Genomic DNA, 23,606 nt, shown 5'->3' with positions numbered 1-23,606 from the left:
ACGCGTCTGGAACTATATGAATACTGCGTTAAAATAAATTAATCTGTCGATATTCGATTAGCACTACACGTCTAGCCCTCAAAATTCAAGTTTTTGGGGAAAAATAATTGTTTAAAAAATGTTTTTATTAATTATAACACTTTATCTCTATAGAAAATTATTGCACGCGTCCGAAATTATATGAATACTGCGTTAAAATAAATTAATCTTTCGATATTTGATTAGCACTTTACGTCTAGCCTTCAAAATTCAAGTTTTCAGGGCAAAATAATTGTTTAAAAAGTGTTTTAATTAATTATATCCCCGGAACTTTTTAGAAAATTATAGTACGCGTCCGGAACTATATGAAAACTGCGTTAAAATAAATTAATCTGTCGATATTCGATTAGCACTTCACGTCTAGACTTCAAAATTCAAGTTTTTCGGGCATAATAATTGTTTAAAAAATGTTCTAATTAATTATAACAACGTAACTTTTTAAAAAACTATTGTACGCGTCCTGAACAATATGAGAACTGCGTTAAAATAAATAGAACTGTCGATATTTGATCAGCATCTCACGTCTAGCTCTCAAAATTCAAGTTTTCCGGGTAAAATAATTGTTTAAAAAATGTTTTAATTATTTATATTACCGAAATTTTCTAGAAAATTATTGTACGCGTCCGTATCTATATGGGAACTGCGTTAAAAGAAATAGAACTGTCGATATTCAACCAGCATCTCATGTCTAGACCTATAAATATAAGTTTTCCATTTAGATAGTTGTTGAAAAATACTTTTAAAATTTTTTAATTAATTAATTTTGTCTGTCTGAGATGCTAGTTACACCAAATCTACGTGCGCAAACGTACACTCATATATGCGTATGTTTTGTAACAAAAAATTATTTTTTCATTAATTTAATCGTCAGAACTATTGATAGGACGTCTCTAAACGATAGAACTCTATAGGTTTAGTCTTCTCTGTGGTCGTATATTCGAAATTCGTTGAGATGCTATTATGTGATTCTGGAAGTTAGCATCTCATTTATAAAAATTTAATTAAAATAGGTAATTCAGCGGAACTATTGTTGAAACCTATCAAGAACTGTAGAACTATGCTGGATGCAAGTAATTCTGCAGTATTTTTATAAGATGCTAAACTTTGAGATGCTAACTTCACACACGTTTTATCGGCATCGCGGAAAAGCGACAACAATACTTCGAGAGATGCGAGTATCGATGCCATGCTCTTTTTTAGAAAGGATTAATTTATATTATATCATAGTTCCACTATTCAAGTACATATTGTGTTATTATTTTAATTTTGCTGATTACAATATTTATCTTACAAATATAATATATTTTGCTTTAGATATTTATATCTATAAAATGACTATTAATACATTATGCATATTTTTAAATATTATGGTTAAATTATTAAAGAGAAATTAATTTTAATAATTTTTTTTATATTTCTTCTCTTTTTCTCTCTTTTCTTTTCTCTTTACTTACATGTTATGATTTCACGATTTTATAGAGCTATGTAAATATGAAACAATATATACGTATAAACAATATCTACTCACTAAGAAAAGATCAAACATCCTCTCAATATCTATTAACTAAATTTATTTGACGTCGACGTTGAAGCGGAAGTACTTGATACATACTTGCAACTGGTTAACTACTTCCTGAGTTTGAGGGCGAGATATAATCTTTGCTCATCGATTTCCAAGACGTAAGTGGCTTCGTGTGCAGTGATTGTATAGCATACGCCTTCCAGAAAATCGTCATTAGACAATAAAGACCTATAATTCTGTTTGCAATACATGGACTTTTACGGACACCTATAATGGTTTTAATTAATTCTATGATTATCCCGGAGACGCTAGAACATTCTTCCTCGTATCACAAGTTGTATATATACCAGGGGCCCACTAGTGCAGAATTCAGTATCATCAGCAATATTTCTCGCAAGATGAAGACCATCGTAACGGTAACTAAAAGCTCAAGTATACTTTTTTATACATATTTTATGAGAGCCAAATTCTACGAATATTTTACAAGAGCTTTTGCGTTTCAAGACTGAAAGCAACGGCGTGCACAGTTCAAAAACCTATGTTAAAAAATGTATACCAAAAAATTACGTAAGAAATGTTACTGAGATCTTATTATATGATCGTCACACATTGACTTTTTCTAGATTTTAATAATACATTTAATATCTCATATTTATTATAGCAAGGAAGAAACCTATATTTCTAAAATATACTACGAGTATTGGATAAAACTGAAAAAATTCATATAATCTAAAAGACCTAAGTAACCATTTTCTAAAATTAACTCATATTCACACCAACCATAAGAAAATCAAACGATTTGTAGATTGCGCTTCTGTCCGCGCTGGCATGCGTGGTGGAGATGAAATCGGAATCGAAAAAGCATAAACGCGGAGTGGCAGTTTTTGGATCGCCTGATTTCTTTGGGCTTGTGCCGGCCTTCGGTCCATCGCCGTGGGCCCCTACGGCCTTCGCTCCTTCTTCGTGGGCCCCTACGGCCTTTGCGGCTTCGGCCTGGAATCCAACGATCACTCCGGACGTAGCGCTCACGCAGGTTCAAGTTCAAGCCACGCACAATGTAGCGCTCCAGGTATGCGTATTTCGCCGCACGCGGTAAGTATTTATGCATCATACGCAAGATTCGAGGAATACTATACATCTGTGCTATCAATTTACGTGACAGGCGCTGAAGGATCCAGCGCCCGGTACGCCCAGCATCGCGTACCCGCCCGAAGTTCTGAGAGCTATTCAGCAGGCAAAGGAGGCGAACAACAATGTTGCCGTGGCTCAGCATAAAGTTGCGGAGGCGAAACAAGCCGCGCTGATTCAGCAGAAAATTGCATTGGCAAAGGAGGGGGCGGCGAGGGAAGCTGCCGCAAGGTATATGAATAATTAATTCACTCTGATTTCCCGTCATTACGTCTAACGTTCCATCCGCCAAATTGCAACGTGGTAGCATCCACTGTCTGCCTCTTTTGCGCTGCGCACTAATATTTCCACTTTGTGCAGATCGCATGAAATTTCGCAGTACGCCGAGACCGAGGCTAAAGCCAGTGCTCGGCAGCTGGTGGCATTGCAACAGAGATTGGCAACCCTAAAGGATTCTGTGGCGGCCGCACAGAGAGTAGCGGCGGCGAGGGAGGCCGCCGCAGCCGCGGCGATCCAAAGAAACGCGGCTAACACCGCCGCGGAATTGCGAAAACTGGATGTTGATAAGCAAATTAATCAGAGCGAGCAGGAAGCTAAAGTAAGTATTATAATATGTGATACTTGTATAATTCTGTATAAAATAAGACGTACTCTACTTGCTAATATTATTGTATGTAAAGTTCTTATTGGAAAATTGTTATTATTGCGTACACTCGTTATAAGCTATTGACATTAATTCTGACCTAATCTAAACAGGAAAAGGATGTGTTAGCTGCGAAAGAAAACGCAATAGCAGCTGCAGTTCAGCACGCGAGCTTACAGAAACCTGCTCACCATCCTTGGGGCTGAGAAACGTGACGTTTTACATGACATTATACATATTTTCCATTAAACATCATATCAATAACAGTATATATTCAATCATGGTGACGGTGACATAGGGCATTTCTAGTGTTATGAATATAACTTTGTAATTGTTACATATGTAAAGATTGTTTCATCAATAAAAATTATATACAGTTTACTTTACAAATTCTCTATCAATTTTATTATCTTTTCTGTCACATTATATATTTAATTATTAAATATTTATTGAATTATTTATTTAGTGGTGAAATACGTTTATCAATTTATGTAGGACTCTAGCAAATGAGTTTTTATATCAAAAAATGATCCTGTTAGATAGTCTTAGTTTTATCGTCATATATAAATTTCTTACTTGTATCTGTATATTGTTTACAATGTTATTAAAATTAAATAATAAACTTTTAATCAAACTAGCAGTTATCAACGGTTGGTAGAACCTTTTCTAAAAATTATAAGTTTACAAAAAAATAATATCTTATATATAAAAATTAAATTTATTTAATTCAAACATATTAATATTTTTTAAATATTAATAGTGATAGCTATAAAATTATTATATTATTCTAAATGTTATATCAGTTATATCTTTACCATAGAATGAAATATCTTTCGCACAGCTTATCATCGGTTGGCAAAAGATTGGTCTAATTTAAAAAAGTTGTAAAGAATATGCAGTCTTATAATATTATAGTAAATTACAAAAATAAAGAACAAGAATTTATTAAAGCAAAAGAAAGAAAAAATTAAAAATGATAATAAAATAAAATTATAAATTATATCTATTAATTTAAAATGTGATATACCATACATATGTAAACTATACTATACATACATTAAATTATATTAATTAATAAGTATATTAATAATCTTTTTATGTTATTGTATTATACATATTATATGGTATACAATATTTGCTAATTATTTATCTGTTTGAGCTAATTTTTACAGATATGCAATTTTTTGTTAAAGTTGCAAAATTATTTTTTTGAGTGTGATAGAAACAATATATCTACAATTAATCAAACATGCAGTATAGTTTTTCTATAAAAAATATGAAAAATGTACATCTAATAACAAATGTGCATGTGAAAAACAGTGCTAAAAGAAACCTTTTTTTATCATGATAAGCATATCTATTTTTTTCATCAAAACAAATTGCAGTAAAGTAGATTATTTAACGCTTGTATTGTATTTATTGATTATTGTATAATGTTAACTATTATTATGCGTATATAATATAATTTGACCGATTATACAGTTAAATGTTTTAATTTAGACTCAAAATCTAAATCAATCTATTTATGCAAATGCATTTGTATGTACATAATACATCAGCCACATAAATTTTACATAAACATTACTAAAATAGTTAAACATGTAATCGACATATCAATATTATTTTAATAATCTAATTATAGTATGTCTATTCAATTATTGAACTTTTTCAGCAATTTTTAGTAAGAATTTGAAACTAGCGACTGCTTTACTTTTCATAGTACTTCACACTTCCATCTGCAGATTTGCTTTTTAAATTTCCAAATAATTTTTATCGCCGAGACTGTCTTCTGAAGAAGAGAGTGAAAGTAACCTTTCTGTATGAATCGGCAGACAATGGACATGAGGTCAGAGTGTCCAGTTACGTGAGACGCCAAGATCAAGTGCCTGCAACCTGTATCTTGTCATCCACTAGGTATCTGGGCGTAGTCGTTGGCTCCAAATCTACGAGCATGTACACCCGTGTGAACGTACCGAGATCCTTTCACTTGCCTCTTCCTTTCTTAGTCATCCTGGGTTTCTCCTGTCTCTTTCTCGCGTATCGCTCTTATGTTGCCATAACGAGTTCTATGAACCGGACGCGGAAGAGAGGCGTTCGATCAAAGTCACTCTTTCTGCACCACTCCCCGGATCGCTGCCTCCACATACTTGCCCATTTGTAAGGACAATGGATTACTCTTTCAAAGTTAAAAAAAAAACGGACCGGGTGGTCAAGTCCTGCCAATATGACTTAGTAGTATTACTGATGGTTCAAAAGAAAAACGCAGCTTGCTCAACGAAAACATAATAGATATGTCAGAGAGAAATTATTTATAGCTCATTATTAATACTGTTTTTATATATAATATATATAAATATTATGGACATTCAAAATTAGAAATTGTAAAATTTAGTAAGAGAAATGATTTATTATTATCAGCTCTTATTGAAATTATATCAAAGTTTTTGTCGAAAAAATTAGATATTAAACGCTTAGAGATAAATAAATTAGTGCTTAATGGATCAAATATTTTTTGTTAAGCAATGTGTACGTCTGTGTACGTATTATGTGTGTGTTACAAAGAGAAGGTAAAAGATTAAGATCTAAATCTGAAATCTTAATGTTAAGATATAAGCACACATATATATTTATAATTACTGTCATTATTACTCCTATAATCACAAGGTATAGCCGGTAATGATATGCATATAAACTAGATGCACGGTAAACTCATTTCACGCGAGACTGTGCATGACAAGCGGTGCGGAGATACCGATGTCCAAATATGCAAATATTTCTATTTTCTTTTAATCACAAATTGCATCGGAATAAATCTAGAAGACGAATACATAATTGTCCGTAAAATTAAAATTGGGATGAAATGGCGTGGAAAGCGCCGCAGGTTTCGCTTGTTTACCTCGGGCGAGCGTTAATATCGTTAAAGGCGACGACGATGCGGCCTCGGCCGGCCACGCGACTTTTAGGCATCAATGAACACAGGCCCCGATTATCGTTAAACGCGGTCAATCATCCGTTCCGTATCGCCGCGTCGGTGCCACGTTAAGCGCAATTTTCAGACGCTGCGCCGTTACAACGAGATCGAGAGATCCACCTTTCACAACGGATCGGATAATGCTCTCTTTGGACGCGTCTTTTTCCACCGCGTTTTTTCACCGCGAACTTCTCCTTCACCCAGTTTTATTTGCTTTCCTTTCTTATGGCGCGCAACACCGGCCACTCTCACTGTGGAATCCTGCTGTAACCTGATTTTTTTTTAAATATAACATCGTTTTATTAGCGTACGATACTCCTCCCGGCGCACGGTTATTAATGTCTCTAAGTAAACGACGAGGCTGTCATGTTTACACGCTGTATACCTGAGAGATGTATAATCCAGCCTCCTCGTTCTTCCTCCCCGAACTCGTACAGCGATACTAATGACTCTACGTTGAAATGTGCCTTTATGTTTCTTTTGTACGAGTGTCGCTCTGATAAACTTGTCATTCACATTCTAAAATTATAATCATTTTGCGCTGATTTCTTCGTATATGTAGGGTAATGCGATAAATTAGCGCGGTAAGTATACAGTGGCGAGTCCTTTTCACGACCAGAAAAAAAATCTGAAATAACCAATTTTGTTACGCGCGCAGGATATCTCGGAATAAATCGTTCGTATGATTACATTACTCATTCTTGTAAGGATATCATTTGACGATGCTTTCTCGCGGTTAAATCAAAGATTTGACATAGTTATAACCGCGAGAACGTATATTACAAAACGTATATCAGTTTCGTAATCGTAATCCTGCGGACAGAAATTAATTCTCCTGCTTTTATTTTGCGAAATATGAGGCTTTAAATGCTTATCAGTGCGACACTTTATCAAAGAAAATCAACGCGGCACTTTGTTGCTGAAGATTAATGCGCGTTCGCTGATATTCCCATTTCATTTCACCGCCCAGCAATAAATATGCCGCAAAAGAAGAACACGTTTAGAGAAAAGGAAAATCACTTTCGCACGTAAACGCGAGCACGTAAGATGTCGATCAGTTCGTGCGGGTGATCAACGAGTTTGCTTGATCATTAATATTTACCTTATCGTCTCTAATTTAATGCCCATCGTTTTTTTTTGTTTTTTTTAGTGAAGAAATAAAAAAATGTATATACATTCATGCAAAGAGAAAATATCATGCAAGAGCCACTTTAACCAAACAAAGCTTATCTTCTTTTAATCATTATTTTTTATTGCTTCAAATTCATAGCTTTCTGAACAATCCTGATAATTTGTTTTTAATACAAAAACCAACGTATTAATAATGTGATTTCTTTTTATTATTACTATATAACTATATTAATTATAATTGTGGCGTAAGAATTAGGTCTTTACTTTCTATTCCAAGGATTCAGGTTCATCTGAATAATTTATCTGAAACATATTAGATTTTTAATTGATCACTTCCTTTCGCAAAGATGACATTAAGAGTATATTTGCCAAAATTAGAGGTTATACATGTTTAATAGATTCGGACGAATCTGAAATTATAAAGTGTAAAGTATAAAATATTATATTTCTAAAAGTAAATGTGATTTAAATTAATTTCAAAATACATCTATATTTTTAACATTTTACTAGTAATTTGATGCTTCAAATAGAGATCTTTATTCATGAAAAATTGATTAAAAAAGATTAAATATCTCTTTGCAAAGATAAAATTAGTTTAAACGCTAATGATTGCTATCGTAATATCGTCTAATAAAATTTATTTTTCTTCTGCATTGATAGCAAATGTCGTATATCATAAATACGCCGATTGAGAATCGCTGGTGATGCCTCGCAGTATCGCAACGTCACGATCGAACTGAAAAACAGGTTCTTACCTCGGTCGACTAGACTTGCAGTTTCGATCTAGTTATTGCCAACTAGTAGGCTCGAACTAGACTCATTTCCAATTTGCCAATCGGATATACGTGCGTACGTGCGAGTTCAGTTTCCACGCGAGGCCATCAGCTATTCATGGTGGATGAGCAAGGAAGGGGGAGAAAGCGTCACGTATAAAAACGAATGGTCCATCAGAACCTATCCGCAGTATCCCATCCGTTGTCTCGTTTACGCTATCTCTCACCGCGACGTGTTCAGAAAAATGCTCCATCTGCCTTCAGTAAGTAGGAAAAGACGGATAAGGATTTCGGGGACCGTGACCGAGGGAGTCGCGTGGGAATCGCGGAAGCGGAGATTCATGGCGCCCGACTCGGCTCGCGAGCGAGTTCCGGCTTTACGGCGAACAATGGCGATGGAAAGTGATTGCCGATATTTCCATGCTTTCTGTGCGCGATACAAGTACGATAGCGCTCTCGTAGATTCCGGGTATCTTGTACGACGCGCAAGAATGATGATATCGAGTCCGACATGTCGCCAGCAGCACTTTCCTCGGAGGGAAGAAAGGGCGCATTGGTGAATGTTTTTCTAAGTGTCCGCTCGTGAATAAGATATTTCTTGTATTTCACCGTTTTACTTATATTCAAGTCGAACTAAGTAACTAAAAGTTTCGATGTAATAGTAAAAAAGTGGTGATATATTTAAATTTGGACATTTTGTTAAAAATTTAATATTTAAATTATACACACACACATGCATATATATACATATATATATATATTTATTTATATATAATTTTATTATAACAAGAAGAAGTATATTAATAAGAACTTATTTACAAAAAGATTTTGCATATTTAACTTTTTTTTATTTTTGTATTTTTGTTACAATTTAAAATAAAAGTAAATAATTATTTTATTTTCTTATTAAATAAACTAAATTTTGTTAATATGTAATAAAATTTGTCATAATTTATTATTTTCTTTTTTTATATTTCTCTTTAATAATAGTTCAAAGAAATTAAGATTTGAAATTATTATTAAAATAAAATGTTATTAATTCTGTTATTTAAGGTACTCGCTGTATGCTTATTAATTAAAGCAGCGTTTACTAGTTTTCCAGAGAGTAATTCTGAATGGCATGGGTAAGTAACAGCAAATTGAGAAGATTTAATAGTTCGTATTTATTACTTTTTAATATTATACGTTTTATTGCTTCGACTTCTAATTACTTATAATTTTGGTAGATTATCTAATTTTGATGCCACAAATTACAGTCCCAATAGTCAAAATTTAAACATTCCGGATCTTTCTTCATATTCTTCTTTCGGAAATGATGGCAATCTTCACATAGATTTTAATCAAGGATTTAAGGATAATGTTCAACATATCAGTGAACACGTAGAAATCACAAAACCAGTACCAGTGCCAGTTGTAAAAAATATCGGTAAGATTTTGTGAACTATAATAGCAATAAATTAAATAAAGTAGAACAAATGATATCTACAAAACCATAGAAAATTATTTGAAACTTAAGATATAATAATAAATACATGTTATAATCTATATAAATAAAAATGTAAAATGTTTGTTACTCATCTAAGATCTCCATTAGTTATTCACCGATTGCTTTGAAATTTTGACACAACGTTGTATTCGTAACATGGAGTATTTTTATGGGATCTGATTTTGGAAATACCGTGTGTTACAAAAATGATGGACATAATATTGTTTTTGTTTTTAAAAAATATTTTATAAATGTTTTTTTTTTTTTAATTTTGATGATAATAGAAACTTTTATTAGTTCATATATAGAGTTACTAAATTAAAATAGAACATTTATGTATTAAAAACAAAATAAAAAAACCTGATCGCCGAATGCATTAGTTTTGCATTTTATATTATTTGTGAAAGCAATATGCTCGAAAGTAATATTTATGTTAAAAATCTAGTCGATCAAAGTATTCATCAAAAAATTTTTATCAGACCGATCAACACGAATCGCGGATTTGAGAAATTTTTATTTAAATTCTAACGTATGTTATGAAACTTACATTATGTTAAGTTTCATACTTTACATTGTACTTCCTATTTTTCTAATTAAAAATATGCTAACAAAAATTTTATTTAAAATTAATATTATCAAGCATGTTCTTTTTATTTTTCTAGTTTTAAATTATAAAAATATGTTACATTATTCTGAAAGACAGAACACGTAGCATATACATAAAAATAGATTTGTTATATTTTCAATAAAAAAATTATAAATGTGTAAGTTATATTTCTATAGGATTTTATTTTTTATTCATCTAAGCAGATCAATCTTATCAGAATTAATACAGTGCAATTCAGCTTTCGGGATATATAGAGTTACTGCTTTAGGAGATCTATAATAATACGGATTTTAATGACCTTTCTCTAGTAGCAAATATACTGAAAAATTAATTTTACTTTACAAAAAATAATAATTATAATTTCTTGTTCTACTTTTTTTATTATTTTATATTATTCTATTTTATGTTATTATACGATGATCTTTATATCTTTTTAATGATGTTTTTTCGATAAAGTTAAAATTCTATATAGTTTATGTAAGAATAACCATTTGAAGAAAATTGATTTTTCTCCTTAACATTGATACTTAAGAAACTATACAAGGGAGGAAAAAAGATACAAAATAAATTATGACGTATCCTGATATTATAGGAGTCCCAGTGGCACAGCCCGTGTCAATACCTGTGCCCCAACCAATGGCGATAGGTGTTGCACAGCCTTATCCCGTCCACGTGCCGTTTGTCCAGCCGGTTGCTGTGCCGGTCGTGAAAACTATCGCGATTCCAGTGGAGAAGAAGGTACCATATCCGGTGGAGAAAATTGTACCAGTGCGCGTAGAAAAGGCGGTGCCAATAACTATCGAAAAGCATGTGCCCGTTCCAGTAGAGAAGCTATATCCGATTCACATACCGGTCTACAAGCACATTTACCACCGAAGAAAAATAAAGAAACGCGGTCGTAAGAGGATGAGATACTGAGAAAAGTTACGGGATGGTTGTTAGACGAGATTCCAACGAATGACACGAATAACTGTTGATTCGTGAAATATTTTCTTGCTAAACTGAATGACATTAAATGGCGATATAGTAAACTCGTCTTTTTAAGCCTTGCCTTTAAGAATTGTTGTTACATTTATTAACGTGACGAGAGAACAATATTTGCTTGTTTTTTGATAGTATCGTTGTTGTTATATTTATATTTGTTGACGTACATTGGTTATTGTTGCCAATAATTTTATTTAATAAAAAAATTATTTTGCAGTGTGTAACATTATTTACCTTTTATTAGTTGCTTATATAAATAAGAATGTAACAAAATAAAAATAATAATAATGAGTTAACAAGAACACTATTATTTTTTTACATTATATTTCTTAAAAATTGATGTTTTTAATGCTTTAGACTTATTAGTTTAAATATTTTTATTTTATTTTTCCAGAAAATAAGATAATTCAATTATTTCCGTATGAATATATTTCTTGCTTACACTATTATTATGATTATTTAATGGAAAAATAACGTTAAGGAAACAATTTAAATTAAAAAATTAAAATTTCAAATTTTATTCAGCACGACACCTTTATTTGAGTGTCGTGCTAATCTCGGGTATAAAATATTATTTACAAACGTTTAATCGCCAGAATTCTGTTTAAAAATAATATCAAACTATACAAGAACGATCAAGAATTGTCGCTAAAATTCTTATAACGATTCAACACGACCCCTTTATTTGAGTGTTGTGCTGATTTTGGGCATATAAAATTATACGCACACATTTAAACTCCAGGGGCTCAATTTTTTAATTTATTTGCAAGAAAAACGCATGCAAATACCCGGTCTAACAGAAAAGTTGCAAGTTTATTGGTATACCATACAATAGCCATACAATAGCCATATATTTAGAACAACGACTCTATGAAAAGTGAGTACTATTTATAATACATACTACATAAAGAGATATTTAATATAAATTTCTTAGAGTCGTTGTTCCATAAAAAAAATCATCACTCACCGATCCGATGCGCAACAAGCGGAGTTATTCAGCCACGAAGCTGCGATGATACTGTAACACAAAAACATAAGATTCAAATTAAAACAGTGCTCACAAGAATAAATATTTAAAGTTGAAAATTTTACGCGAACATTGAACTTTTAAAATTCGACTTCAAAACACATACGAATATGCAAACACGTAAAAAAATATAATTAGTAATACTTTATAAAATTTTATTAAAAAAAAAATCATTACAAATATAAATGTGTAATATATAAAATGTTATATACATTTTTTCTTTTTCTAAATACTTTTGAACTTTGTTTCAATAAAACCGAATTTTTAATAAAAACCATCTGTGCAAATAAATATTTACCTCAAGGTTGCTCCGCTGATGCCCGATGCCCTTCCTGGACCTCCTCTTCTTCTCAGAATAGGCTGTCCTTTTTTTCGTTGTCACGAGACACTCGCGAAAAACACTCGCGATTACATATATTAAAACCGCACGAAAACTAATTAACCGTCAAAAGCTTTCGCGCGACATACTAATGCGTCACTCCACGTTTTAACCCTACGATGCCTATCAGTTCGGAGAATGCTCCGTGGAATCGAACGTTAAGCCAATCTGTACAAAATGCACACGATGATAATTAACCCGGACGAGAGCGGTTTCTCGAACTCTATACTAATAACTCATTCGAATGCAAAAAGTCTTTCTAGTCCTATTGTTTAAATGGTACTTCCGAAACAAACGCGCGACACGACAAATTGACTACGGTTTGTTTTCAATTCAATTGCATTAACGGTACTCCCGAACCGCATTAACGCGGCGCGACGAGCCACAATTTTACGATCGACGACGTAATAGGTGCAATGGGTACTGTTAGCTTCCCCCACAGGCATTCAAGCCCTGTGGCTTGAATGCCTGTGGGGCACTGAGCCCTCTCACCACGTCAAGGTCGTACCCGCGAGAGGGAAGATTTCTTCTGAACATCTATGCAAATTTTAATTTGCTTATAAAAGATTTATTATATAAAAGATTTGCCATAGTATTTGACGTAATATGCATAGGTATTTTAATCATGGCCATAGATAATGTAGAAATAAGTAAACGCCAAGTAATACATTTTCCATTTTATATATTGTCTGATAAATGAACTTTATTGTTTTCTTTATTTCACAGAGCTTCGTTGCAACCTTATATTTTAGATATCACAATAACCGGAATTAGTTTGTACCATTAAATATTTGTAATAACGATCCATTATATCACACAGATATTTGTATAGATATAATATCTATACAAATTTAACTGTCAAAATTCAGTCACAATGACAGCTACTCTTGCAACACTCTTGCAAAGTAAGCACAGCGAGAGAACCAATCGGCATCGCGGGAAAGCGACAACAATAAACTTCGAGAAATGCGAGCAATCGACTTTACATGCCTTTTTCTAGATAGGAAATCGGTAACAAGGTTACATCAGCTTATGATCCATCGTTGACTCTTTACCTTGAAAAAAATGAGTTTCACGTTAAAAATATAAACTACCGTATTATGTCTCCTTGTCCCCAGAAAATTATCACAATTTTTTACATAAAGATATATGATTATGTACACATATGTTAATATTAATAACTCTTTTTTTAAAATTGCAGTTTAATATAAAAAATAATAGTCATACAATAAAGACAAAAATTAATAAATATTAATTATTTGCAACTTCTATTCGAGATACTAGACTGTATAAAATATATTTATAATAATAAAAAATATATGTATTCTTAATAGAATAGATACATAAAAAAATAACAGTATACATAAAATAGTTTAAAACGTAATTATTTTATGTACATTATATTGTACATTTTATGTACAAATATATTTTTATAAGTGTTTTAAATTAGAAGGAAATACGATAAGAAAAATGATAAGTTACTTAAGATTCTATATATGCATTGGATATAAAAAACATAATACAAATTTGTATATGGTATATAACAGATATATATAATAGTATATATATTACATAGTGTAATTTGAATTACAGTAGTTACCTTCACTTCCTTTCATTTCCGTACAATTCCCACATGGACATATTATCATATAAGATTGTAATCAACTATAAAAATTTGAGCATTAGCAATTACACACACATACATACACACACACACAGATTGTGTCCCAGAAATTTTTATAGTAAATCTTTGTTTATGCCGTGAAACTCATTTAATTTATTATTGTGTAAACTATATAATTCGTTTTCAACTTGTCGGAAATGGTCCCGGTTCAATGAGTCGACAATTTTATTCCTCTTTCTAAAAAAAATCAAAGTCTGAAGTATTTTTTCTCTTATTAATTTTACCCTTTTGTATTTAATTTATATGTTATATTTTATATATAATTTATATTTTGAGTTAAATGTTTACTTATTAGTTTAGTATTTTTAGTGTGTAATTTTTTAAAAAATTGTAACATGTAAGAAATAATTATCTAATTATCATCCTGCATTTGAAATTATTTTACCTTAATTATGTTACACACACACACACACACACACACACACACACACACACACACACACACACACACACACACACACACACACACACACACACACACACACACAGACAGACAAACAGACAGACATATATATATGTAACGATTTTGACGATTTTGACAAATTGATATAAAAATTATTACTTTTGTATTTTACTTAAACAAAAATTAAATCTTTTTAGTCCTTTCTTATAGAAGGGAGGGTCTTGCTAAGATTGAATCCGCTTAGGCTTTTGAAAGTTTAAAGGAAAATTCCACGAATGAGGCACGCATCGGCTCGTTTATGGGCAATGTTTTTTTGCTAATTATCATAATAATAATAAAAATTAGTGCACGAGTAACTGGGTGCATCGTCCACACATTCGTTATGCTCTCTTCACACATAGCTAAAGTTCATGTGCGTGCATTAAAATTAGTTTTTCGCTTTTTTGTGATTAAATCTATTTGTCACGTAAGATGTTTATCAATTTTGCTGCAAATAATGAGGTTACAAAGATAAAAGGATGAATAAAAAGCGCACAAATGATATTAATATTTTTTTATCATATTAAATAACTTTTACTTTTAATAATTTTTTAATTGTTAATAATTTTATACAAATAACAGATGTTATGTAACGTAGCAATTAAAAAAAAGACATTGTTTTAATATTTGTTCTATTATATATTTTAATAAATATAATGACAATTCAATTATGACACTGTAACATGTAATCAAATTACTGTGCTTGTCAAATAGCAGTCGACGTAATCTTATAGGAAAATTAAATGCGTACTCAATCAGACTAAATATCCGTTCTAATAGCGGAAGAAGTCCTTTTCCATAGTGTATTAACGACGCGATAAAAAGCGATAACAAAAACGGTCGTTTTGAAACGTGAAATTAAGATAACTGAATGAACCGTGGGAGTTTGACGATCTCGTGACGTGCGAGTTTAGCGACTTCTCCATATGAAACGTTGGAGTGCAAACGGCGCTGTAATAGGCTGGGCAGTAAACCCGGTGAACGTGGAAATCCGCGTTCGCTCACCCGTCCACAACGGAATAGGAAATGTCCGATTCGTTGTCAATGTGAAGGCCGCGAGGACACGGTCAATTATTTTCACGCTCGCGCCGAATAGACTGCAGCGAAACAATTGCACCGGGCGAGCATTTCGCCGTAGTGCGAGGCGAGACGAAATCACATCGTCTACAGTGAAAGGCCCCGCGGTATATTAAGACGAGAAATGGCCGAAGATGTATCAGTCGTTCGAGAGACTTGCGCTACAAGCAAGTTGAACCGTACTAATAGTAATAGAAACACGTGGGAGGATGAGTGGAATCGTAAGTACTGAGTACATTGCTCAAGCACAGATGAATGCAATTTAAAATATGACAAGTCTGGAGCGCCAATTCGAAGCTGGTCTATAAATTTAATTGAACGCTCTCAGTCAAGATCGCGATAATCTTATCGTGCGGTCAATTAATTTGAAAATTTTTAGATTTTGACAATCCTATCACAACACTAATAATAATCTCGATATAGTTTAACGTAAATTGTGCAAAGATTGAATTAATTAATTAGAATAGAAAATAAAAGTATTCTTACATATTGTTACACGGCGGAATTTTGTGAATTTGCTGTCGTGCACTTCAATTTTTTTTTTTTTTTTTTTCTAAACTTACGATTTGTAGGTGCTGCTTTCTCTGGTATCCTTGGCCACGGCCACGCCGGTGATCGTGAACCAAGATGGTGGGCAGTACATGTTGCAATTATTCAGCGGCCAGTACGCGATCGATCGATCCGATCAGGAGATCTCCGGTGCTTCCGGCAGCAGCGGTTACGGAGGCGGTTACGGGGGTGGTTACGGCGGTGGCTACGGGGGTGGTGATCTCGGAGGTGATCAAGGGGGTGGCTACGGGGGCGGTGATCTCGGGGGTGGCCACGGGGGCGGTTTCGAGGCTTCCGCCAGCGGACACTTAGAGTCCGGTAGCGGCCTCAACGGCGGTCACCAGGATTTCTCCTCCGGCGGTGGATTCGACGGTGGTCACGGCGGTGACGATGGCGGCCATGGAATCTCTCTGGACAGCGGGCATAATTACATTCAAAGTGTCCCCGTCTCCGAGCACGTCGAAGTGACGAAGCCTGTAGCCGTGCCAGTTTACAAGCATATCGGTAACGTACATTTATTACACTTTTTCTGAGCTACGAGCTTGAAAGTCATGGAATCAGAAGTTATGATGCCGTAAAGAAGTTGTCTCTTTATTAATAATTATGGAAATCCAGTTTTAAGTCCATAATTATTATTACTATTGGCTGTTTATGCGTCAAAGTCGAAAGTTAATAACTTACTGTTTTTGCGTATACAAAAGTTAAATAGATTTCAATCAATTTTCTTCTTGTGTTGTACAAAAAATTTGGTGTATAAATGTTTTTTTTTGTCAGCATAAATTTCAACAAGTTAAAGAACTTAAAATATATCTTCCGCTTGTTTAAGCATTTATGATCTAAATCTCTTATGTCTTAAAAATTTTTTTTAGGTGTACCGATTCCAAAATCAGTGCCGATAGCCGTGCCGCATCCAGTAGCAATTGGCGTTCCGCAACCTTATCCCGTTCATGTTCCCGTACCGAAGCACATCCCCATACAAGTCGTGAAAACGGTGGCGGTCCCAGTAGAGAAGAAAGTGCCTTACCCCGTGGAGAAGCACATACCGGTGCCCATTGAGAAGCCGGTCCCCATCACAATCGAGAAGCACATCCCCGTTCCAGTCGTGAAGCCGTATCCCATCAGAATTCCCGTCTACAAGACTATTTACCATCACGCGAAGAAGCATTAAAGCGTGCCTGCGGCGTAGAGGATATTTTTCCCGGATAGGAAGGAACGTGGTATACGCGCAGAAATGACCCTCAGCAATCTTTCACCGAGCGAGTTTTATCATAGCACGTCAAATACTCGCGTAATATATTGAAAAGGATATATAAAAATATCCTTCATTCATTCCCGCTGGACTAACAGCAGCTGCTCTACGTTTGCTGAAAAACAAGCACGCTATATCTAGAAAATAATTACGCATGTACGGTTAAACAGCTCACTAAGCGCTCGGGAATTGCTCGGGATTAATTCAGTCCCATTGGCTATCAACAGTTTATTGGAAACTTATACGGTAATACGTTTTAACTTGCGCTTGTGTAAGGACCAATCGACTTGACTGATACGTTTACCTATCCTAATCCTCGTAGTAATTATTCGCCGCCAATAAGGAGAAAGTTCACGAAAAACAACCCATGTTTGCTCCGTTGATCGAACGATCTTTGATTCCGATTTATTTTTTTTTGTATATACGCGCGTTTGTAAGCGTCGGCGCAACCGGCGTGTTGTTGAGCCACTTTTATTAATGTTTTGTTGTTCTGTTGCGTTTTTGAATAAAATGCTTACAAAACTGAATGCTCTAGTCGTTCTTATTCGGTGAAAGTCTGTCGTCGAGATACTTTTTACTATTTCACATGTACCTCAGAAAGTGATAGGATAAATTAAGATAACAAGCCCGAGTATAAGTACAATTATGGTTCTTATTGCCAGCAATAAGTGACTCGAGTGTATCTGAAAACCGACATTACTTCCGATATTAAATATTTTCATATTAATTTTCCATATTAGATATTTCCATATTAAAAATAAAAACAGTTTGCTTTAATTAATTAACAGCTGATCATTCAAAATCAACCCTCTCTTTTTTAAATTTGGCAAGCACATGTTTTCAAAAAATTTTTTCTGATATTATACTCTAATTTATATATTATATTTTATAACTTTTATAACTTTTTAAATTAATTTTTTAACTTGTTCAATATACTATATTGTTTATTCTTGAAATTATAAGCCCATTACTTTTTCAGGCTATTAAAGTTAATTTAAATTAATAATTAAGCTGTAAAGTAATCTTTAAATTTTTATACGTAATGAATTATTTTACTGAAATATTTGAAAATTTAGATAGATATAAATCTTAAATCAATTTTGTTGGACTCCTAATAAAATTGCATTATTACGTTACTATTAGCTACATAAATTAATCAAACATTAACGTCAGATATACCTGATTTTTTAAGATATTTTTTAATTTTTGCCTTTATTATTTATTTTTCATTTATTCTATATCTTTGCTACTAAGTGTTGCTAATATTAAGTAAATATAAAATATTAATGAAATATTAATTTAGATGATTAATATACATTCAGCAACTCTCCCCTACTTTAGCAAAACCGTTCTTCCCATGTAAAATTCAGTCGTTTTGATGAAGGCAACTCACGGTTTTGCGTTGATAATGGTAATAGCAGTCAAACAAGCATCGATTACAGTATGCGTTCTGACTACGGGTCGTAGAGCACGAGAAGTGTTTCTGACAAGCTTTCACTGTGATTTTCGATAAAAGCGCGGGAATTCCGTGGAAAGTGGACGTTAGACAGATTGATTCGCCCGCGATGGACGGGATCATCGTGGTCACATGCAACAAATCATCCATGACATCGGCAACGCCGTGGTATTTAGCAGAAGATAAATCCATCGGGTCTTGTATTTCGTAACAAAAAATAACCGAGAAACCGACTACAAGTGACTTATAAGTAAATACTTGCATTTTCAGGATAAAAAAACTTTTCAAAAGAAATAAGAAAGCAATATTGAAAGATTGTTGTACTTTACTTCTTTTCGCATTATGCTATTTAAAATATAACAGCTTTTTCCAAAAACGCTGTGTCGCATTTTGTTTTTAATTATTGTCTCCTTATATAATAATATAAATTTTTAATTCCAAAAAATATACTTTATAACTTTTTAAACAAAGCTTTTGTCGACTAATCTCGCATAATATTAGATAAAGAAAAATATTTTTGCTAAAAATTTATTTACAGAATATGTCACGTTTAAGATTAAAATAAGAAAAGTAGATCTATACATAACAATTTGGATACGAGTTTGTACGAAAAATAACACAGTATAATAATATATAATTGTGGATGAAGTATTAGACATTATGCAACATTTGCGCGTAATGGTGATTGCAAACGGTCAGTTCCTCAATCGAGCAAGCCGCAACATCAACTGCGGTGGGGTTAATTCAGAATAGTGAGTGGGGTTAATTATTTTTCTCTGTGCGGGCGGTATATAAAGTGACGATCTAAAGAATCTGTCCCGACAGTAGACCATCTATTCACTGACGATAGAGATAACTTAGCTAAGTAATGAAAAAAATTGTACGTAAAAGCCCATCCCGGTTATGTAATAAAATACAAAGTAAATGAGTGGATACATGAAATGCTTTTCGTGCAACTTGTGCAGCCAATAATTAATTTATGTTAGAGGCTGACAATAGCAGAGATAAGTCACATTTCTTGCAATCTCGGTTGTATGCTTCATGTTTAAGATTGTGCTGTTGGGGGTTGTCGCCTGCTCCTACAGTTCCCATTGGGACTTTGGAAATCATGGCGGCGAGCTTACCTTGGGAGAAATTTCCGTAGGCCATCATGACTTGGGAGCTTTTAGCCTGGGAGGAACAGGTTCGAACATTTGTTTTTCATTGCCTATTAATAACACGGTTTATCTGAAATGCATTTTCTAATGCATAAGCGAACGATAATATCCTAGCCAGGAATCGATTTATCGTGATAATTATAGCATATAAGTGCACCTTTAACACGTGTCTTAAGTGTCTTATTACATTACCTTGATGAATAAATGCTAATAAATGGTTTCGAATTTTAGAAAGTCATTCCTTAGATTTGTTGGGAGGTCATTTGCCAATAAAAATCAGTGATTGGCACTCGGGCATCGGTGGTCTTCACGGAGTCAATGTTATTCCCATTATTAAGCATATTGGTAATACAAAATACATGAACTTTATTAATCTACACTAACACATTTGGATATTATTAGATAAAAGTATATTTGCATGTCAATATAAGAAATTGATAATAATATAAATCGGCAGTTAATATACAAAAATTAAAGTGCATATAGAGAATTTATTAATTGGTAAATAAATTTGAATTAATATATTATATGATAATGAAAGTAATTTAATATTACATAATATCAAAAAATATATACGTCATAATTACGTAGATATTATATAATAATAATAATTTCGTATTATTTTATTGTTATTCTGAGATTACTGGTTGATTAAAGATTCTCAAAAATAATTTATTTTATTTTTATTATCCATGATAGGAATACCGATAATCCAAAAAATTCCAATCAGCATATCACAACCGATGGTGGAAACAGTTCCGCAGCCTTATCCTGTTCCCCTGGTAGTACCGAAACCTGTACCGTTCCAGGTAACTGCGCGATAATTACCTTTATAAAATTATTGTATGTTATCACTATCTCTGCTGTTATCTCAAAACCGTCTCTTGTTTTTACAGGTGGAAAAGCAGGTAATTAAGACCGTCGAGAAGAAGATACCGACGCCCGTCGAAAAAATAATTCCGGTTAAGATCGAAAAGCCGGTGCCATTTCACGTGGTAAAGCACGTGCCCGTACCAGTCGAAAAGCCGATTCCGATCAAGATTCCAGTCTACAAGACTATCGTGCATAAGATCAAACATTGATTCCTCGTGTTACGAAAGTACCTTTCTCCCTCTTTGTTGTTGATACATCCTTTTCATTCCGTACATCCGATCGAAGACTAATACACTGTACGTGAAGACAAAATGTTATTTCGTACTATTGCATTGTGAAACAATTATTAAAATGTTTTCATTAATGGAATAGAAAGCTTATTTTATTTTCTTACCCGAGAACTAGCTATTACATTATATAGATTTTATGAAAGATTATTTTATATGGAAAGAATGGTTTTGTTAAACTGTTTTAAAATTCAACTAAATACAAGTTCAAATATAATTTTGTTAGACTATTAAAATAATTATGTAGGACTTTCAAGGTAATTGCAGAAATAAAAAATTTTTGTAGCACTACTTATGCTTGAGCAATATTCTACATAATTATTTTAATGACCTAACAGAATTATTTCTAGATATGAATCCAACTGAATTGTTGGATATATTAACAAAATTGTACTTTCCATATATGCAAACTATTATAATGGAAAATTTTATTCACAAGATTTAAATTTGACAATTACGGAAAATTTTTATATAAAAGATATTTATTTAATTATTTAGCTACATATATAATATTAAATATGAGATTATTCTAAAAATTCTTTTTGTTTTTTTATTATAATTAATCATAATTAATCAATAAACCATTTTTTCTAAATTCGTGTTTGCTCTTTCATTACCTGCCATGCTGATCGCATAAATTACAGAAAGAAGAGATAATCTAGTAGTTCGTGGAATATTAAGTTATAATTTGCTAAAGAACTGTTATAAATTATGCCTTGATTAAATTTCCACTCGATGTATCAATCGTTTCATAAAAAGCGAAATCAACGCTTAAAAACGGTGACACTGTAATTTAAATGATAACGCCACCGTAGTCCGTTATTCGAAGTATTTAAATTGCAAGATATTAACGACAACCGTCTAAGTATCGTGCTCGTTATTTTTACAACCGGCTATAAATTTTTCAAGTATCTAAACTGTAAAACTGTGTTATAAAAATACTAATATGCTAAATAGTTTGCCGCATGCTAACTAACGCAATTGCGATTAGTCCGGTACGGTAATAAGCGATACACAAAGTTTCACCGTTCGAAATGGTTCTCGATGGACGTTGGGTCTACACGATCGCTAAACCGCATGCGGTTCGAAATAGCTTTACTTGATCTTCCATCTAATGTGAAAATGAATTGGAGAGAACGGAAACTCGATATTTCTTTCTTTTTACGCAACTGACTGTATATCTTGTCAAATTGACGTTTTCCGTTCAGGCAATTCTGAAGTAACTTATACCGACCGGATATCTCATAAAAGAAGACGTTTATTTTCACAAAAATTATCCGTCTACACTCGGAAACATGAAGTTCGAGTGTAAAGTAGTTGACCTAAGTTAGTTAAGACTTAATCGGATTTTAATGTCTCACTTACGTTTAAACGCTTAAGTAGGATCATATAAAAAGACCATATTTTACACGTGTCGCATTTCACTTTTTAATCCTTCTTATACTTTCCGTTAGTAACTCTGTACTCAAATTCATACAAAGAACAACCTTGCGTAATAATTTACGTTATTGTAAAAGCAAGGCGGAAATAGCAGAGCACCTCGAGCCACGAAAAACCGATACAGCGAAAGTGAAATGCAAAATTCTATCTTCCATTCCCTTAAGCTGGAGGGGGAAAGATCGGAGCCGTCGTAGACAATACATATATTAATTACGACACACCGCGACAATACGGAGATAGACGGCAAACACGAAGTCAAAGCAAACCTTAGATTAAAAAAGCAACAACAACAATACTTTCTTCCTGTGCGCACGAAGAAATGCAAAACGACGATCGGGTGCGCCCGGCGATGGTTTAGAAGTGGCAGCGAAAGGGAAGCCATATAGATTGCTTCTTTCTCCGATCGTGGTGGTGGTGGCGGCGGCGGTGGACTTGACCGTTGTAAAAGGAGGAAGAGCGATCTCTCGCGACACGTAACGAAAAACATCATATCGCTTCGACATCTGGGAAGTACATGAAATGACTGCGGTCACACATATCTCGACGTTCCACTTCCGAATACCGGAGGATCGGTTAAGTTGTAATATCCGTATAATAACCGTTAAGCCATTTTAACCATTTAACGTTTATCATATTCTAATAACATGTAAATTGCGAGGGGGCAAAAAGAAGCTATATAAAGCAACGATGATTTTAGTTTAC

General features: G+C 33.3%; 4 protein-coding genes and 1 long non-coding RNA gene across 5 annotated transcripts; 4 read left to right on the top strand and 1 right to left on the bottom strand.

The window, feature by feature from the left end:
- The first annotated feature begins 1,959 nt into the window (after positions 1-1,959).
- On the top strand, positions 1,960-4,265 carry LOC105840070. The gene is made up of 5 exons (XM_012686819.3): positions 1,960-1,977; positions 2,367-2,630; positions 2,724-2,920; positions 3,050-3,287; positions 3,446-4,265. The coding sequence occupies exons 1-5, from the start codon at positions 1,960-1,962 to the stop codon at positions 3,536-3,538; spliced, it is 810 nt and encodes a 269-aa protein (XP_012542273.1). The 3' UTR covers positions 3,539-4,265.
- A 3,198-nt stretch (positions 4,266-7,463) lies between these two features.
- Positions 7,464-12,498, top strand: LOC105840071. The gene is made up of 4 exons (XM_036290011.1): positions 7,464-8,470; positions 9,261-9,331; positions 9,434-9,633; positions 10,893-12,498. The coding sequence occupies exons 1-4, from the start codon at positions 8,333-8,335 to the stop codon at positions 11,216-11,218; spliced, it is 735 nt and encodes a 244-aa protein (XP_036145904.1). The 5' UTR covers positions 7,464-8,332; the 3' UTR covers positions 11,219-12,498.
- On the bottom strand, positions 11,595-14,000 carry LOC118646641. Its single transcript, XR_004964149.1, has 2 exons — positions 12,610-14,000; positions 11,595-12,302 (listed from the first exon to the last, which is right to left on the bottom strand). It is a non-coding gene; the product is annotated as an uncharacterized LOC118646641 (long non-coding RNA).
- A 1,998-nt stretch (positions 14,001-15,998) lies between these two features.
- LOC105840069 (glycine-rich cell wall structural protein 1.8) lies at positions 15,999-18,218 on the top strand. The gene is made up of 3 exons (XM_012686818.3): positions 15,999-16,114; positions 16,466-16,946; positions 17,312-18,218. Exons 1-3 carry the CDS (start codon positions 16,103-16,105, stop codon positions 17,608-17,610), a joined length of 792 nt encoding a protein of 263 aa, XP_012542272.1. The 5' UTR covers positions 15,999-16,102; the 3' UTR covers positions 17,611-18,218.
- A 1,725-nt stretch (positions 18,219-19,943) lies between these two features.
- Positions 19,944-21,546, top strand: LOC105840072. Its single transcript, XM_012686823.3, has 5 exons — positions 19,944-20,027; positions 20,198-20,330; positions 20,536-20,649; positions 21,004-21,113; positions 21,201-21,546. The coding sequence occupies exons 1-5, from the start codon at positions 20,016-20,018 to the stop codon at positions 21,384-21,386; spliced, it is 555 nt and encodes a 184-aa protein (XP_012542277.2). The 5' UTR covers positions 19,944-20,015; the 3' UTR covers positions 21,387-21,546.
- The last annotated feature ends 2,060 nt before the right edge of the window (positions 21,547-23,606 follow it).

Source organism: Monomorium pharaonis, chromosome 7 (genome assembly GCF_013373865.1).
Source record: "Monomorium pharaonis isolate MP-MQ-018 chromosome 7, ASM1337386v2, whole genome shotgun sequence".
In the NCBI taxonomy this organism is placed as follows: Eukaryota; Metazoa; Arthropoda; class Insecta; order Hymenoptera; family Formicidae; genus Monomorium; species Monomorium pharaonis.
This window is presented reverse-complemented; position numbering and strand designations above follow the sequence as displayed.

What these genes read in the sequence shown, in the direction of transcription:
- LOC105840070 (XM_012686819.3), top strand. An exon ending in CGCACAATGTAGCGCTCCAG is followed by an intron (nt 2,631 to 2,723) that starts GTATGCGTATTT and finishes TTTACGTGACAG; the next exon opens with GCGCTGAAGGATCCAGCGCC. An exon ending in AGAGCGAGCAGGAAGCTAAA is followed by an intron (nt 3,288 to 3,445) that starts GTAAGTATTATA and finishes TAATCTAAACAG; the next exon opens with GAAAAGGATGTGTTAGCTGC.
- LOC105840071 (XM_036290011.1), top strand. Translation starts at nt 8,333, where the DNA reads ATGAGCAAGGAAGGGGGAGAAAGCGTCACGTATAAAAACGAATGGTCC. An exon ending in AAATGCTCCATCTGCCTTCA is followed by an intron (nt 8,471 to 9,260) that starts GTAAGTAGGAAA and finishes CTGTTATTTAAG; the next exon opens with GTACTCGCTGTATGCTTATT. An exon ending in AGTAATTCTGAATGGCATGG is followed by an intron (nt 9,332 to 9,433) that starts GTAAGTAACAGC and finishes TAATTTTGGTAG; the next exon opens with ATTATCTAATTTTGATGCCA.
- LOC105840069 (XM_012686818.3), top strand. An exon ending in GCCAGTTTACAAGCATATCG is followed by an intron (nt 16,947 to 17,311) that starts GTAACGTACATT and finishes AATTTTTTTTAG; the next exon opens with GTGTACCGATTCCAAAATCA.
- LOC105840072 (XM_012686823.3), top strand. An exon ending in TTTTAGCCTGGGAGGAACAG is followed by an intron (nt 20,331 to 20,535) that starts GTTCGAACATTT and finishes TTCGAATTTTAG; the next exon opens with AAAGTCATTCCTTAGATTTG. An exon ending in TCCCATTATTAAGCATATTG is followed by an intron (nt 20,650 to 21,003) that starts GTAATACAAAAT and finishes TATCCATGATAG; the next exon opens with GAATACCGATAATCCAAAAA.